The following is a 19217-nucleotide window of genomic DNA, read 5'->3' as shown; positions in this document are numbered from 1 at the left end:
GAGTGAGAAAATTACTGAAATATTCATAAACACTGCCACATCCATGTGGAAGGATCAAGTCTCTTTCTTTGTCAAGAAATCAGTTACCATGTTCTTTCCAATTGTTATCAGCCGTTAAATTTGAAACATTTGCTGTCACTTTGTTGTCTCATTACTTTTGTTAAATCATCTCTGAAATAAAACCATGGAAACAAATCTACAAACAATTATATCTTTGCATGTGTACCGTAAGTAGGGAAAACAGATATAAGCGTTGTAATTGAAAAAGCACACAACCTGTCTAAATCTAAACAGAAAATGAGAGAAAATGAAAATTCTATTAGTCCATAATGTTCCCTGGGTACCCCTTCACATGTGCTCTTCATCTCTCCTGCAAAGTATTCAAATGCAAGCCCTGCCTTACCTCCCCGTGTCTCTTTTTCTCTAATTATCCATGAGGTCAGTAAGCAAAATGGGGAAGAAGCCAGGAGATCAATACAAATTATCCCTGAGCAAACCAGTGCTGACAGTTTGAATTGCAGCATATGTTTACCCAAAATCAGGCAATTTATCTTAATATCAGGCGAGTAATGCAGCAGGGGTGAGAGGTCACACAATCTCTCCACCTCATAATTACCCGCCTCTAAAACAGGAAAGTGGTATTGATTGGCCGCGAGCCGGGAAGCGGGCGTGACTGGAACGTGCCAGCGACCCCCCTCCACACCAACCCCTATCATACCTCCCCCCAGTTGCCCCCACCTCCTCGGTCCCTCCTCCCCTCGGCTAGACTCCCCACCCAGTGCAGGATTTATGGGATGTGTGTGGAGGGTTTCATGTTTCCTTGCAGCAACTGAGACCCCTTACTGAAGGGGTAAGGAGACACACACACGCTCCTTCCACCCCCACCCCTTTCACCATTTTGTGTTGGAAGGACAAGGAGGACCAAACTAATTTTGGCATGCATGGAGTCATGCATCATCATAGAGCACCTAGATTTACCTGTTATATCTTTAGAAGAGAGTAAAGTTTACGATAGAGTGTGAAGTCAGAACATAATCATGTGCCAAGGATTAAAAAAGACATTGGGGGGAGGTTGGTGTAAACAGGGGACAAAGGCTGCTGTCAATGTGTGTGGTGTAAGAAAAAGTAAGAAGAGCAGTCCCAATGACTCTTGTGAAGGCTCAGCAGATGAAAGAAAATCTTTGCTTGGAAGAAAAAATGTGCGGAGCGATGCAATGAATACACACACAACACATTTATTGTGCGGATTGAATAGAAGTGCTCAGTATATATCATCAGCAGCTCTTACAGGATTATTGACATTGTCTGTCGGAACCAGTGTACATGCTATGACTACAAAACTGTCAACTCATCAACTGACAGCACCGTTTAGCGCTAATGCAAGTCTCCATCAGCTGTCAAAAGCATTTGCATGAAATCAATAGCAGATGGCGGTCTGTGTCACCAATTTCATTACGCCGGGGTTGTTACAAAGATCATCTCCATGATAGATGAGATGGCAACATGTCGACATGTGGAGATCATGCCTGACGCTCGGACTGCGACTGCAGAACATTGAGCCATGTTTTAAACCTACACTGAAACAAGTTTAAATGTAACACATTGACACATTTAAATTACTCCATATGTTGGAATTTAATACTTCATATAAACTGTAAAAACTGCTGATACAATTCAGTTCAAAGTGTTCTTTAAGGGTACAGGATACCCTACCCTTCAAATCACATTCATCATAATTCTTAGGCCCGCAGTTACAATGGGGCATCATTATCATTGGAAAGGCACATCAAACAGAACACCTCTCCAAACCTAGGTCTCGTCCTGTACTGTACCTCTCTCCGGCTGTGTTCCCAGCATGCCTGGCGGGTTGTGTAGGCCCCAGCTGAGGCAGAGGACAGGAAAGCGTGATGTATCACCCTGAGAGAGCCCACTGACAGCCTCTGATGATGGATGGCCTGATTATGGAGTGCTTTTTACACATACACAATTTACATCACACTGAGCAGCGGGGTCTGGTAGGGCTGCTGTGCACATACACTCACTCTCAGCCGGGTACATGCACTCACTCACTCACACACATACACACACACGCACACGCACACGCACACGCACACGCACACGCACACGCACACACACACACACAACACACACACACACACACACATATGCATGCTTGTGTATGTGTACACATGTACCGGACTGCCAGAGTGCATAGATAAGAAAGGGGGTGGAAATAACAAAAGAAAGGGGGCAAATTCCTTGCTACAGCCTTGTCATGTACAATCAATACGGCAGATCAATCCTTTATTAAGGAGAAGATGGCGTTCACCCACATTCCGAAGCGGACCTTTGTAGTTTCGGGATGCATGATGACATGTCAAATCAGATTTCCAGCAGTGTATGTTGTTGTGGTGTGGGGTTTATTCAGGTGTGCCTGGCCAGGCTGAATACCACTGTACTTGCAAGCTAGATCCTTGCTATCGATTAGCACCTCGCATTGTCCATGCTTGAACACATAATTGCTCCATCTGATCACGGTCGAGCTGGCAATTACTGTATTCAAGTTTTGGCAGAAGGGGTGCATGTGTTCGATTGTGCGTATGTGTGTTGTACATGACTGCTGTATATATGCGTGAGTAGGTACAGTATTTGAGTGTGCGAGCATGCATGCACGTGTATTTGATGAGAGGGAACAAAAGGTAAGACACATGATTGTTCGTTTTCCTGCCATGACTCCCCGGCTCGTGCTTCAGTGGCCCTGCCTGACTGCCTGCTCTGCCTGACTGTGTGGTGGTGTGTGTGTGTGTGGTGTGTGTGTGTGTGTGTGTGTGTGTGTGGTGTGTGTGTGTGTGTTGTGTGTGTGTGTGTGTGTGTGTGCGTGTGGGTGGGTGGGTGGGTGGGGGGGGTTGCTTGCTTTCACATTCTCTGGTGTTCAGCAAGTTCAGCGAGCTGTGCGGTGTTAATGCTGAAATTACATGCTGAGTAATGAGTGATGGGCCAAATTACAGGCTGAACAATGAATAGAGGCAGGCAGCTCTTATTAGTCTCCATAGAAAGCCATTGATTTATGAAGCGCCTTGCTCGACGGAGTTACTCTCCTGAAAATGATATCTACATTGAGAAGTGATGTTCTCTATTAAGTCGTTCCTTCCCCCTTTACACTGCTCTCCTCCTTTCCTCCCCTCCTTCTCTCCTCTGCCCTCCCTCCCTTGCCTGGTCTTGCCTCTGAGTGTGCACATGATTGTTTAGAATCAGGCGGAGCTGTAAGGAAGCCTTCAATTACCCATTAGGACTGTCAGACATAAAACGCCCTGCTCTCACCAAAGTCTGGGTTATGATTCATTTACTTTGTGCCTCTGATTCATCGCCCAATATGCCTCATGCCCCAGATTACTATTTGAGGGGTGGGAGAGATTAATGGCTCCATGGGATCTGCTGCCGTATTTCACAGGCCCAGTGTTGCAGTACAGTTGGTGCAGAAGGGTGAAATGACAGCAACTTACACTAGATCAATGTGTGGACAGCCTTTCACAGATTATTAAAGCTCGGTTAGATTAAAAGACCCCTGCTATGTAGTTTGCTGTAGTCAATATTCTGAAGCAGATAAAAAGAAGGAGGGTCCCTCTGAAGGATTCTCAGACTGATGTAGGTCAGGGCTGGGCTGTTAATGGAATAACACTTGGTGACACAAGTGTCAGAGGAACCCGTGTCAGTTTCCATCACATGCCCCCCCTGGATGTTTCATAAAACATTGTCTTGCCCCTGAGGTCTCTTTGAAATTAGGCATTCTGAAATGACTTTTGTTCTGTAAACTCCAACAGATTTCTCAATTAGTTTCTTCCTGTCTCTGACAAAATGAGTCCTGAAATGGTTCTAATTTTCATTTTCCCTTTTCTTTCTTTCAGCCCTGAATGAGCCAACCATCGACTATGGTTTCCAGAGGCTGCAGAAGGTCATCCCCAGACACCCCGGCGATCCTGAGAGGTTACCAAAGGTCAGTGCAGTGTCTCTGCAGCATGGTAAAACACAGAACAGCAATTAGACGGAGCTGTCTGGGTTATAATGCCTTAATACTCTGAATGTGACAAATAAACAAAACAACATTACCATCAAAGCAGAGCACTGTGACCCCAAACCGTAACAGCTTTGCTTCACATATGTGGCTTACCCACTAACCAGCGTGGTAATGGTATTGGTTTTGTGTGTGGAGAGAGGCGTAAACTCTCTGTGTGGTAAAATAGCTCAATCAGGCGTTTTCCTCTCCAGTAGTCTGTGGAGATGGTAATCTGGTCAGAAACGACGTCTGCACCCTCATTACCCCACTCATGTTTTCCTTTCATTTTCTGCAGCTCGATTTGGTTTAATCTTTTGTTTACAGAACCCTGTGCCGTAAACCCCCTAGTCTTACTGCAGCTAATAGACAAAGACTGCATGTTATTATGCTTTGGCTTTCTTATTGTTTTCTTTTGAACCTGGGTGAAGGAGTTGAAAGCCACATCATCTTTAGACACACCAATGTGGCATTTGTATATGCTGCCATATTGAAAGACGTGAGCATTAAAACTCAGCTGCATGTTTTTTTTTTTTATTTCCCTCCCCTGCAGAAACTCTTTGATTCCTTTACTCTTACCATTCCCTTTGATGCTCTTACTCTCTCCATTTCCTATTGATAAAATCTATCTGTGTTTTCACTAATTGCCACCCTGCCAGTAACCATTCCGGTGACTGACGTTCCAGATGTGTCAAGTGTAATAATATAACTGATTAGTACATTCAAAACCCCTTGGCATGTGGTAAAGTGGTGGCCACCTCAGAGTTTTAATAATACTGTAAAACCTTTAAAGACCTTATCTATTAAATCCCAGCATGCAACACAGCAATATCATTAACGTCCAACGGACAATTTAATAAAGAACAGACTGTGTGGTAGCTCCAGACGTTTGACCAAGGCAATGTGGAGAAATGGAACATCACAGCTAGTCCCTGGTTCAGTATATGAAGTGTTTCAATTAGACTCAGTCCCTGTGGAGACAGGAAACAACACCTAGACATGAAATGTTACTCTAATTTCAACTGTAAACGTAGACCAAAAGGTAAAGTACACTTGCCTTTAATATCCACATGGCTTTCTGTCTCCGCAGGCATCACTGGTCAATCTAGCTACACTGTTTCCATTTTATAAAGTCAGTGTCTTTGTGAAATCCCCATCTTTAAAACAAAGAGAGCAACAATGTTAAACACAGCTTTATTACAAAGAGACCTTACTTCTTTCCTTGAATACAAAGCATTGTTGGCTGTGAGACAGATTTTGACACTGAACCCAAGATTAGTTTCCTGGGTGTGCATACACTTAATATAGCACGGTCTCCCGGCCTTTGCATGAAACAATCACAGAGTGAGATGAAACCCTGCACTTCCAATAAACAACATAAATATTTGATTTGCTCTCTAATGGACCCAAATATGGGGTTCAGGGGGCATGTAAATGATCCCACCAAGTGATTCGTCATTGTTAAGCTTGCCATCTGAGGGTCAGCTCACGGGGTCAAAAGCACATTCCCAATAAAACAGCCCGCGGCAGGCTGACGCTTGCATGTACATTTGGAATGAGAACAGAAACAGCATATAGAGAACAGCCATTACAGGGTGCAGGTGATGTTGGGAGACTCTATAAAAAGATGATAAAGCTGGAGGACGCACGGTGTGCATTAGCAGAAAGGCAAATCGACACCAAGTCCACTCACCGCCTTTGCCCCCCCTTCTATGACTTCACCCTCCAGTTGATAATATTACTGCGTTATATTGATTTCCACCAGCTTTCTCCCTGGGACCAGTAAGACACGTGGTAATTGTAAGGAGACAGAAAGCCAATATGGGAGTGCTCATGGATAGCAAGGGATGCACGCTAATATTGTTGCTACACAGAGAAAAAAGGGGGGAAGCTGCCTCTGATTGAAGTTTACCTCGTAATTCTAAGACAACATCGTAGATGACAGTCTGACCCTGTGGGAGGAGTGGAGATATAAAATTCAATGCAAAGTCCAGGGTGAATATGAAAGTAATAAGTGTGAGCAGTCAAGTGATGAGAAAGGAGATTGGTTTGCGGGCATTGCGTTAAGTGAAGAGAGACTTTGGAATTCACCCTCCTTTTTAAGATCTTGTTATAAAACAATTTTCTATTCATGATATAAAAAAGACAATTTATAATACCATTTTGTGCCCTCTGGCAGTAATGGACAAATAGACTGGATATCACATTATATCACACTCAATTTCTTTCTTCTGTAACAAATTAGATTCATTATGAAATTAAAAGTGGAAACTCAATATTGTTTTATTATTAAGCTGATTGCTTTGGATTCCTTTCTTTCCTCCCAAAATGAGCATAAGCCCATTCTTTTCCAATTCTTTGTGTAATCCACAAGGAGAAAATATTACAAATGTGTTCATGTCAAGCAATTACCCATGTATTTAAATGAATCTCTCTTCCTGTGCTCTTTGAAGTACCTTCATCTAATGGCCCTATGCTTCTAAATGCATTCATTACCTCAGGCTAGAGCTAACAGAGTAATTGCCTTACAGTTTTATAATGGCATTAGCACTCCAAGCTACATAACCTAGGCCCTCTTTTATTAACTGTGATAATATAAATACAACATCCATGTTAATCTAGTGCTTGAAGAATCACATTCGGGCTGTTTTAGACCACTTCCCCTTATTGTTAGACATTCTTTACAAAATATGATTTGTTATGGCTTCCTCTTATTTTTTTTTTCTACAAAAAAAAGAGCTCAAAATCTGAGGTGATTTGTCATCAGAGCAGCTCCATTTAAACAGTTGTTGAACACAAGACCTTTATGCAAAGTGAGGCAAACAATAGCAGAAATCTGTCACGCATTTGTCACAGAACAACAGAAATCATTTGAGGCCTTTAATTGTTTCAATTTAACATGGTGTGTTCTGATATGTCTCCATGACAAGAAAGCCAATTACACTTTTGCAGGAGTAGTATTGAGATTTACATGGAAATGCCCTCAGAACACTATTCTGTGTTAATCGTATTCACAGCGTGAGCTGATATGCATGAAAGCGTCTCGTCAGAAGAAAACAAACTTCTTCCTTGATTGGGTGCAGCACTTCTCATCATCCGCGGATATGACTAGGTTGCACTTAAGCATAGCCTTGCGAGTCAGCTTGGTTAGTTAAGACACCACGCGGTAAACGACAGATTAAGGATGAGAGGCAATATCGTTTTCTCTCCTCCTTTTTCCAAGCTGTCCTTATGTCACTGCTGCAAAGTACCATATGGACAAGGAGGGAGAGGACGTTTTACAGAGAATGAAACATGGCTTGCAAACGCGACAGTCTTAATTGCTTTAATTGTTGTTTAAAATTGAGAGCCATGTAGAAGATCTTGAAATATGATAGAATAGATTATTGGTAATTATTAACTGCAGACAAAAAGAAAGAAAACCACTTTATCTCACTCAGCAAGAGAGAGAGAAATCTGTTCTGCCTGATGAGAACACATCAAGACAGCTGGTCCTCTCATTTAGTCTACCTGCCTCACGACAACCATAATTCTTTATTTGTATGCAAACTAGATGCATGCAACGTTGAGCATACACACCAATTTCAGAGGTAAATGCCCATTCTAAGAGCCACCCATCCGGTAGCTTGGGGTGGATTAAGCGATATGTTTCTATAAGAGAGCATGGCATACGCTGGAAGTGGCTTCTACAGTGATTCATCTTGATAAATCAAGGACTGTGGTAGATATGCTCCTCAGGATGAAAGGGCCCATACACACACTCCATACACACTACATACGCTATGCTTTGGAAATGCAGGCCAAGTCTTGGAGGCCGCTGTTTGAAGGCGCGAAGGCTGTGTTTACATTCATTTACGGCAGCTGCCGTCTTAATCCCACACTGCTATTGCCAAGTGATGGAACACTTCAGACAAATTACAGAGGCCTGCAAAAGAAAACACAGCGAATGTGGGAAGAAAACAAGCGCCATCTGAGATGTTTCTGGTGACAGATTTGCATTGCTTTTAACCAGGGTTCTAACAGCATAGTCTACAAATCTCTGCTCTACAGCAGGTGACAACAAGCAGGCATTTTAAAAAACACACGCAACAGTCATGTCTGCAACTTGCCTTTGTCAGATTAAATGCACTCTAAAAGAAGAAGAGGGTTTTCATGGAGCATATTGCCTTCTGTATTATAGAAAACAAAGAGAGCAGTCTGGTTGCTTGAGAGGGATTTAATTGTAAGTGCTGAATTCAAAGAGCAGATAAAGACACACGAACGGGCCAAACCCCACCTAGCTGGAAGCCCAAAACAGAGTGGGGGGAACAGGATCCAGGGCCAACTCATTTTCAGTGTTAAGAGCCAAAGCAACACAGCTAATCCGCATTGTCAAGCGGGGGCAAGCATGCAGACATGGATAAGACCACATCCTGAGCATCCGTGTCCCCAAGGCACAAGCACCCAGCTCTTGCTGGATGGGAAGTCATTTGTGAAGTCCTTTGCAACAGCCAGTCAAAGAGGTTAATTGAAAAATTCCTTAATGTCATTACAACAGAACTAGATTAACCCAGAGCTAATTCACTTTATTGTTCTGAAGAGAGGGGACTCAGCGCTGAACTACAGAGCAAACGTGAAGCCCAGAATCAGGGGTGAGGTGTTGTTTTTAAAGGACTATGCCAGTTTAATTAAGATAGGGAACATTATTCACTGCTCTGCATGGTTGGAAGGAGCAAAGTGGTAGTGCTGTATAAATGCAGCACCGGTGCCTCTTAAATCAGGGTGGCTTTTATTTAGTCGGTTGAATATGTAAACATTTCTAAAGAGCTCTACGACCCTGCTGTGTAATGTTGTTTTTGATATTGTTTGCTACTGTACGGACCACTATGGTCTCAACCATAATCTGTTTGGGTCCTAACATTTACGCTTCCTTTTTTCCTCATCAGGAGGTGCTACTGAAGAGGGCGGCTGATCTCGTTGAAGCCCTGTATGGAATGCCCCACAACAATCAGGTCCGTATCCACACAGCTGCTTAAACAGTACCTCTGCTAAATGAGAAACCATTGCAAATTCACTGATAGTATCACCAAAGGGTATTTTCATCCCTATATCTGGAAAAATGTACGCTACATGCGTTGTGAGTTAACCTTATAGCCATGAACCATGCATTAAAGAAACAGCAAAGCTATCAGAAAAAATAACATAAATAACAAAACCTCTACCTTCTCTGCGCTTTCCAGGAGATCATTCTGAAGAGGGCAGCTGACATTGCCGAGGCCCTGTACAGCGTTCCCCGCAACCACAACCAGATCCCCTCTCTCGCAAACACAGCCTCCCACGGCATGATGGGAGTCAACTCCTTCAGCAGCCAGCTAGCAGTCAATGTGTCTGAGTCACAAGGGAATGACCAAGGTATGTGATTTAGGGTATAACTCTGTGGTTCTTAAAAGTGGGGTCCTTGAGGGGATTCCAGGGGGTTTGCAGCAAAATGAGAAATAGTTCAATTACACTCATTAAAATGCGAAAATAGATAGAAATTACTTTTTTGAACACTGAGTTCACTACCCCCATTCTCTCCTGTAATATAGGCAGTTAAAGGGTTCGATTAAGTGCCACATTCTTTTTTTTATTGAATTGGCATCTGCAGTATGTGCTGATATAAACATGTTTGATTGCAGCAGTAAATCCCCATTATCATTTACTGTAATCAGTGCATATTTCCCTAGTAAATACTGTACCAAAGGAAAGAAATGAATTTCCCTTTCTATCTTCCACGCGTGTTTTTCAGTGGGCTACAGCCGGAACACCAGCAGCGTGTCCCCCCGGGGCTACATCTCCAGCAGCACCCCACAGCAGTCGAGCTACAACTCCGTCAGCAACAGCATGAATGGCTACGGCAATGCCGGTATGAACCTAGGAGTGCCAAGCTCCCCTGGGTTCCTCAACGGATCCTCTGCCAACTCCCCATATGGAAGTGAGTAGCTTGCCACTATCGCACGCTGTAGTAGCACTAAGCTGCTGCTGATTTAATTCCAGCTCCCACATTCGTTTTCACTTCTATGAATCACTTCTGACAGGGTTATAACATTATTGATGGTGATAATATATTACTGTTCATTCACAGGGGCTTGTTTAGTTTTAGTACTTCGGAGAACACGCATGTAGCTCAGAGTAGCAGGAATATTCATTTTTATGTGTATTTCCCCATGTGCCACGTGTATTTGTTCTACCGGACAAGATGTTCATGGTAGGGGCCTGTGAGTACTGATCGTGTATCCCCCCTGGCAGTAATACTATCCTAGCCTTACCTTAACTGCCCTTTCCCTCTCCAGCACTACTCACAGCACGTTCTCACTCTCACCCCTCCCTCGTTCCTTTCCCTCCCTATCGTCTCTGCAGTTAAACAAAAGAGCGCCTTCGCCCCTGTGGTCCGACCTCAGGCCTCCCCACCCCCCTCCTGCACCAGCGCCAACGGCAACGGACTGCAAGGTGAGCCCCCCTCACCCCCTCATCCCTTCCCTACGGACTACTGGTCAGATACCGCTGCTCAGGCCTCTGTCCGGTTTGGTGAGGGATTAATCATTACAAATATAATATGCATTTTGACAGGCCAATTTACACCTTACAGTTCACACTCACACACACTCACACAGAGCATGCTTTTACACATACAAACACACACACAAACACACACACACACACGCAAGTATAGGACTGCAAGCGCTGTCTCACGTCTGTGCAACGCAAACATACATCCTTGTTGCCTTTTTATACAAATGATCCCCTCTGATGTCGCAGGAAAAAACATTCCCCGAATTGTTTTAGTAATTATATTTATTAGGTTTTGTGCATGTGTCATGACCAACGTGATTACTTTGAAAACAAGCTTAGCCGTAGTGTGTGCCCCAAGATTAATAACATTGGGCTTAATGAAGTGGGAAATTAAAGTTCATCTTGCTACACGTTCATACTTATTAATACATGTTGTGCAGAAATTAATGAGCAATGCCTTGCCATCATCTGCGCTGGCAAACTTAAAAGCATTTCAACCATGACTCTACAAATATACTCAGAGCAATATAATAATATATCATCCCAGCACTTCACTAGTTGCCTAATTGTTAAAACGTGTGAAAGTACTGAATATATAAACTCTCAGGGTGAGGTACAGTTGCTAATGATATCCTAAGCAGATGGTCTTGGTAAAATAACGGAAGCTACCTTTGATCTTCCCTAATCTCTCTTAGTTAATGACACAGAGGCACGACTTGGGAAATGTGGAAATGAAGGACTAATGTGATGTACAGTGTTGGAGAGAGAAGGGTAAAGAGATGAGGGGAGGAAAGAAAGTGATAGAAGGAATCTGAGGGGAGTCTGAAGAGTGTCTAGTACTGTAGCATTGTGGCATTGTGGGAAGTGACCGTGTTGTTGCTCTGCCGTCACCACGGCGGTGTCTCTTGGGAGTCTGGGCCACTGTTTGCCATTACCCCAACGCCAGGAGAAATATCACACATAGCAAGACTGGCATGCTGGGGGCTGAAATGTCAGAGCAGGAGGGAGGTTTTTAAACTCGCCCCGTTAGGAGGACGTGCAGCAGCAGGCTGGCGGACACGGCAAACACTCACAGGCACATACGCAAACAGGCACATTAAGGCATACATTCACGCACTTGTGCATTGTCAGATGGCTGGACTCACACACACACACACTCACACACACACACACACACACACACACACACACACCACACACACACGCACCCAGACACATGCATGCACACACACACCAAATTACAAAATAAATGTTTAATATTTTTCTCCATACCTGTTTTTAGCAAATAAACTAATGATCTTTTTTTCCCTTCTGTTTTATTTTCCAGCCATGTCCGGCCTGGTTGTCCCTCCAATGTAAATGCACTTTTATCATCTCAAGCACCAGTCTTCACAATACCACTTCACAGAAGCACACGGCAAAAATGCTGGTGTAATGTATAGTCAACCGCTTGTTCTGTCTTTAAAGATGAAGAGAAAAAAGAAAACAAACGTTTTGTTTCTTTTAAATGACTTTTGCAAACCTGCAGAAAAAAAAGGATTTCATGAGGAACAATATATATTTTTTTCTGTGGGATTTCTTTGTTTGTTTAGGCCCCCCCCCCCCCCCACCATTTGATCACCCTTGAAGAAGACACGGGATGATGAAGGGTTTATTTTGTATACCTGTCAGGTTGTGCTTCGGCCTTGGATATGTCCAATCAACCACACATTCAATACTGGAAGGGACTCTGTGGACTCACCATCTGGTTGTAATGTAAAAACACTGATGTACAGTACATTTGCCAATGAACTTCAGAAATTGTTTTTCTGTTTCAACTCTCTTTTAATAGATTCACAACAGTTGTGTGTCTTTATAATGTGACTTTTTGTATTTTTATGTGTGAGAAAAATACACAGGGGCCAAGACAGTTTGAATTTCAACTGGAAATTATATGAAATATATAATGTAGAAAATTGAGCATAAAAGTACAACAAATACAAGTAAAAGGGGTGGGATGGGTGGGTAAGGTTGTATCATGTTTCATTCCTGCATTTTAACTTAAAGTTTGTAATTTATTGTAGCTAGAAATCATCTTCAAAAGTTAAAAAAAAAAAATCCTCTTGATTCAACAAGCACACTGATGTGTACAAAACACTGCTCTGTTGATGAATATGATGTACTTCCATGTCTAGAGCTTCCTTTTAAGCAAGTGTGTTTTGCCATGTTTTTCAACTCTTTTGCTAGCACTGTATATTAATGCATTCCTAGGCTACTGTGAAGTCTGTTTCTTGTTGATGAGGAGCAGTCTCCCCTTCTAGCTCCAACTCCCTTATGTGTTTTATATGTGGTTAAAAATTGTAGACTATTGTGATATTGCCAAACTTGTGCTAAATATTTATACATCTGTCTTTTTCATGTTCTTTTAGATCAACAAAAAACATTTAAAAAACAAAATTAAAATCCATTGACAATGTAGGAGTATAGTAGTTCATCGTCATATTTCTGTTCAAATACACACTTGCGCTCACTGAGGGAAATTTTGTAACATATCAACTATAAATAATGTATTTATCTCTGAAATTTTGTATATTGCTTTTCATTATGTATGTATTAATCGTCATGCCCTTAATATAGTGATGCAGCACAGATAATTCAGCCAAGAACTGTTGCCTTCATTTGTTTTCTTTTTGTATTTGATGAAATGCAATGTGCATATATTTCATGTGTATCCTCAAAAATTTGTGTTACTCCGTCAAGACTCTCTGTCCATTTTTTAAAGGGGAAGTCAAACTTCATTGTTTATTTTTATATTGATTTTAAATTATCTATACAGACCATTTTGGAGAAAACTTTGTTGGTTGTATTGTCAAATAAATTGTTTGTGACCCATATGATAGTTGTTAAGATCCAATAGAGACTAATGTGCATGAGGGACAACCTTGGAGATAAAAAAACACTCCATTTGTGGTTGTATTTTTTTCTGTTTTGTAGAATGTATAGAAGTCATTTTTACTCACCACTTATGACTCTGCCACATAGCTTACATGTGTTTACAGGGAAGAAAATTTAAAAATGTCAACATTTGGAATGGGAACAGAAATGAATAAGTGATGTTTTATTAAAATTTTCAGTAAAAACACAATAGTTCCTCAACTGTGGACTTCTTCAGTTTTAAGTACAGTTTGGCTGGCAGACAAACTGACAATCAGAACAAAGAAAAAAAGACAGTAGAAACTTCTGAAGACAAACCTGTGATTCGTCTGTAAGTTGTAGTGTTTAGACTTTGCCATAGAGATAACTGTTTGAAACCTGTGGAAAAGTGTAACATCCATAAAAGATGAAAACTGCTCTTTACTCACATTTTTTCAGCAAAGCACTCTGACATTGTGACATATTCATACTGGTCTTTGTATCAGCATATCCTGCATCTGTGGTGCTTCAAAGGTTCTTTGTAGTCATTCATAAACAGTGCAAGCTTTTTATTCAAAGCACCCCAAATGGGGCTCATTCAAATCCCTCATTTCATTGCATTAAGCCACCTAGTTAATAAAGAATCAATACATTGAAAGAGCAAGGTTATCCTTTGTCTATAAGGGCTGGTATCGTTTTGAACCTCTTATAGTTTGAGCGCTGAAAGGGGGGGCCCTGTGAAATCTATACTCATCAAGTGGGTCAAACAGAAGGATAGAAGTGTTTGAGGGAATAATGGTGCTTCTCCTTAAAAACAACTGAGCATCTTATCTGGCATCCTGAGTGGTCGCAGAGAGCAGGTCACAAAATGTCAATTTCTCATCAAGGCAACATTGTCCGAGGCCATCTCTGCCTTTAATGCACAATTAAATGACGGCAATCCTGAGTGGCAATCAGCATATCACAGCTTATTATGTCAGCCAGTATGCACAGATCTCACGGCAACGGGAGATAGTCCAGGAGTTGCTGATAGCGCAAAGGACAGATGCACTCAAAAGAGCCATTTAATTTTCAGCTGCGATCGCCGTGTGCTTCAAATCATTCCCTCGATAATCCAATGTGTCTGATAACAACTGCCACACATCTGCTTCCTGACATTGCATTATCTGTTTCAGATACACACATACACAGGTTTGGATCTATTGCCTTGATCACTGCTGTCTCTGTTATTCAATGACAAAATGTTGCACAAACTGTATATTTTAACTGCCCAATACATGAAACCAAGGAAAAAGTATCATCACAGAAACAACAACCAACAGAGCAAAGTAAAAAAAAATAAGACTTCTGGGAATTCTGCGCGTATAAGTACAATCAAAAATTGCCAAGTTTGCTCCGTTGTTGCCAGTTTTAAGAGCTCCGAAGCCCGGCAGGCAGGCTCGAGGTACAGTATATTGTCTCAGCAGGTTTCTCTGTACCCAATGACCAGCCACTAGCTCTGCCACACCACTCAATCATTGTGAGAGCCTCTTTATTGGAGAACTCTAATGGCCACCCTCCACCATGATCTTAATGTGTGCATTAAATATTTATAAATCCTGGGTCAATAATGCCCCATAACCAGAGACTGACAGACCCCCACCGTACCATGTGGCTGCCTCCCTCTCCAACACAGGCAAAGGTCAGGGGGTCATGCAATCAAAAGAAAGCGAGGTTTGCCACATCCATATGTTGCCACTCTTATCAAGACTTTCCTCAGTACTGGTTATCTGTCAAAGGAAAGAAATATTGAGAGCAATATCGATTTTAACTAGCCTCGTGTTGCCAAGGGCTATGCTTCAAACATCTGCTCGTGCATTGTTATATTTAAAAAAAAAAAAAAAAACTCCTCTCAATAATATAAGCCTGAGCGGTAATATTGAACATCTCTGTCTGACGCAGGCTGCTTGAGCATGACTAATTACCGCGATATTAACAAGCATCACTGAAGAGTTTTAAAAGTTGATATACGCTATACGGACTGAACATTTCTTAATTAGTGCCGGATTAATTGTGCAGCCTGGCATCTACATGGGTGACTCAGTAGCTTTACGTGACCAGGCTGCGCTCCTGTGCTGTTCAGGTGAAAGATTGTGCTCCGGTGATAGCACACACAAAGAGTGGCCGGACAATGAGCCAGTCAATGGAGAGCTCCAGTTGAAAGAGCCACAATGGCCGAGCATGCTGGGAATTGGGCTGGATGATATAAAGGAATGAAACCTTCATTGAGGCCATGGAGGACAAGCATTCAGAAAAGAGGTTTTGTTTGCTCTTTATCAATCTGCCGTTTCCCATGAGAAAAAAACAATTCGAAATGACCTTAAAAAGAGAATATTACCTTACACATCAACTCCCTATGTAACTCTTATTGAGGCGGCTTATACATTCTGCCAATATGTATACAGTATCAAGACAGGCCATAAAACTAAAAGGTGGAAGATAGTTTATCTTCTCTGCTCGATGGGCAGTGCTGAGAAGTACTTTTTAAGGATTTGCTCTCGGACAGACAGGATTTGTGTAACCGCTGAGTGATGTGTTTTGTGAAGGGGAAAAAAAGTGGTTGCAACTCTCGTGAAGTTTATACATGAGAAGGATTCTGCTGCTGTGACTCTGACTCGTTAAAACTGCACAACTAGAGATCATAACTTTGAGATGACAATGAATTAAAATAGGAAGTCTGACCTTTTTCTGTACAATTCCACATTTGAATCAAAACAGGGAATCCAACGCTTTTCTACAAAACAGCCCCACATTAGCACAGTCTCCTGACTGTGAATCGGTACATCAGATAAGACACTGCTCCCCTGCTACTGTACACTGGGAGTCAGCTTTGCAAGGAAAACTCTAGATCCTCGCAAAGATTTCCACTTCACTCGCTGCAGTCAAGGAGGATGAGCAAAGTATCCCAGTGCTTCAAAAATCCATTAAACTTGTATTTGGGTGTCATTTGATACGTCATCAATGTTTCAGTGCATTTCAAACCCACAAATGCAGGATTTACTGCTGGTAGAAATACAGTATTCACTATATTTTGCTTCTATGAACTTCACTTAGTCCAAACATTACACTGTAAAGATTGCCTGGTCAGGGAATGTTAGACTACGGTGATAAAATAATATCACTTGAACTATATTTTCTGCCACAGTCTCCACCACATAGAGCTCCTTTCATAGTACCCCTCTGTAGTGCTTTGTCCAGTAGTTCTGGATATGATATCATCTATTAATAATGTATTGGCAATGGATTACATAAAAAGGGAGCAGAAATAACATCCAATATTCATGCCCCCTGAGCTTGACTGTGTCCAATCCGTTTGGCCCATAAAACCTTAGCCCCATTTCCATATCCGCTGTGGGTCACGACAGGTCTGCCGCACAAAGGCTCACAGAGCAGCTCAACTCAGGAAAAGGGCAGTAAAAATCGGGTGGATTTCTGAACCCTTATGAAACAGCCCCCCTTTGGAAAAAAAGTGAAAAAGCCCTTTTCCGATTTCAGCGCCTGTAAAAAACCTGGTACTGTATTTCCCTCTTTAATTGTGCCACTTGAGAAATTGACGTGCCTCTGAAACATGGCATGAATCTCACAGTTATTGCAGTCCCCTTGGCAGGGAATGTTGATACAACATCTGCATGCTATAGAAAGTAATGGAAGTAGCAGAGGTGGCAGCTGCAACTCTACAGGAAGTGTGCCATTTTCAGGCAGTGCTGCTGTGAGAACCACTAACTGCCAGCCTGGTCTTGCAGGCAGCTCTGATTGCCAGGACACTATGACAAACACGCAGGGGCTGGGAGTGTTGCATCCTGGGGGATGACAGCTTCTGTTTGATTGTCAATAAGGCTCATTAGCAGAAAAAATGGAGAATGCGAAAAGAGATTAAATGGCTTGAGACAGAGTCCCCCTCATGTTTCATTACAGAGGATTTATCAGAGCTTTTATTTCATCAATTCTGCACAAAAAAAACACTTGCTTTCCCCAAAAAAGTTTAAGTTAAATTTTTATTAAAACACAAAAATCTATACATTCTAAATATTGTAATGAACCATTATTCCATCCAAATAGACCCAACAAGTGCTAATCAAGCCCTTTACACATCATCCACACCTTACATAAAACCTCTCTCCTCCTGGTCTGAGCGACTCTCATCTTAAGAACAGCGGCGGATGTTTCCCTCCATCTTAGGGAGGAACGGCCAACAAAGCAGCGTGTAAGGGCCTTTCCCTGAAGAGTCCTTGTCACGCCGCGCCAAACCTCTGTGATTATCGTTGTTTTTGCAGAGAGTGTCCATGCCTGCCAATACCGCTGTTCCATAAATGAATTTGGCCCCTCGTCAACGAATTACCTAACACGCAGAACTGTGTATGTGTCACATCCAATTCCAACTCACCGGCTTTGGTGGTGTGTGTCAGCTGGAGGACTTAATCATCAATCGTCAATCATAATAAGCGAAGCACATTGATAGGGCCCCTTTTTCATTTTTTTCTCCAACACAGTTAAATAAAGTGTAAAGGGAGTTAAAGTTAAAACTGACCTTGTTAAATTGGGACCACAATTTATATTCCTAATTTAGTGTATGGATTAATTAGTCTTGTGTGTGTGTGTGTATCAGTTTCCATGTGGCAGAGCTTAGGAACCATATCCACTTGATCAAATCACTGCTTGCTTTCATAAGGAAACTCTGGAATGATATCTGTCAGTCTAATCTTGATGTTTTTTTTTTCCGCTCAGAACTGGCTTTGCATATTTTTAGCTGCAAACTTTTAATTAAAGCTTAATTGGACGATTTACAGAGAGGACCTTTCCAACATCAGTCGCTAATCAATAACGCCCTATCTCACATCATACAAAATTAATCACTATGACCTGTTTTAGGCCTTAATTCAGCAATACACACACATACACACATGTAACATACTAAGTGAGCCAAGCATGCATTTTGTACAAGGCTGAGGAATCTGGCTCATATTTTCCCTCTCCCTGATCCAATCCACTCCTCTCCCCCGTCATATAGATCCGAGTCTGCGGGGGCCAGAGGCGCTGACAGAGCCCAGATGCTCCCAGTCTGTCTGGGGGACTGGGGAGACTGGTGCCATGGGGTCCTGGAGCCTCTGAAGTGCCGCCCCTCCGTCAACATGACCAAGGCTAGACCTGCACTTTCTCCAGGCTGAGACACTCTCCGTACCGCGCTGACAACCGCGCTGCATAGTCACAGATTGATCCATGCAGGGATACGCACTCACAGGCACCCGCTCTCACGTAATGTATGGTCGTTTATCAGCCGTTCCTAATTAGAGACCCCAGACCAACACTTGAGTTCATAAGGTTACAATGACACACTGATACAAGGTTACTAACACACACACTCACATGCTGATACCTCTTAGGGTTTCTTTTACTTTCTAATTTAATCCTGCTCTATCTCATCATCACTGTCCTAAACTTGCTCATATTGAGTGGGGTACCTTTGTTCTAAATAAACAAAACAAAAAAAGGGCACCATACAAATCCTCCATCCTCCCACTTTCACTCTCAAAACACAAAGATCATTACAAGAGCATCAAAGTATGCCATGTTTGAAATGATATTTCTCTTTGTAGTTGTGGCGTAGCGTGGAGTGTGTTGGTATTAGATGCTGCTGTGGCAGCTGTCGTGGCTGGCTGCGTGGTGCCTCGGTGTCAGGGCCTCAGAGGCCAGGCTGTCCCGGCAG

The 19217-nt window shown here is 42.4% G+C and overlaps 1 protein-coding gene across 6 annotated transcripts in view; it reads left to right on the top strand.

Moving 5' to 3' along the window:
• LOC116705325 (transcription factor COE3) overlaps positions 1–13912 on the top strand; it is a gene marked incomplete at its 5' end in the record, with an annotated part of 67349 nt that extends 53437 nt beyond the window's left edge. For 3 of the 6 annotated variants that reach the window (XM_032541420.1, XM_032541419.1, XM_032541418.1), the window contains 6 exon segments: positions 3906–3994; positions 8977–9042; positions 9271–9442; positions 9819–10004; positions 10430–10519; positions 11910–13912. In XM_032541420.1, the coding sequence (XP_032397311.1) occupies positions 3906–3994; positions 8977–9042; positions 9271–9442; positions 9819–10004; positions 10430–10519; positions 11910–11941 (635 nt within the window). In that variant the 3' untranslated portion in view covers positions 11942–13912. 6 annotated transcript variants of the gene reach the window in all.
• Positions 13913–19217: the final 5305 nt, after the last annotated feature.

Source organism: Etheostoma spectabile, chromosome 17 (assembly GCF_008692095.1).
Source record: "Etheostoma spectabile isolate EspeVRDwgs_2016 chromosome 17, UIUC_Espe_1.0, whole genome shotgun sequence".
In the NCBI taxonomy this organism is placed as follows: domain Eukaryota; kingdom Metazoa; phylum Chordata; class Actinopteri; order Perciformes; family Percidae; genus Etheostoma; species Etheostoma spectabile.
The sequence above is the reverse complement of the archived record's forward strand: the minus strand, read 5'-3'. Positions and strand labels throughout refer to the sequence as shown.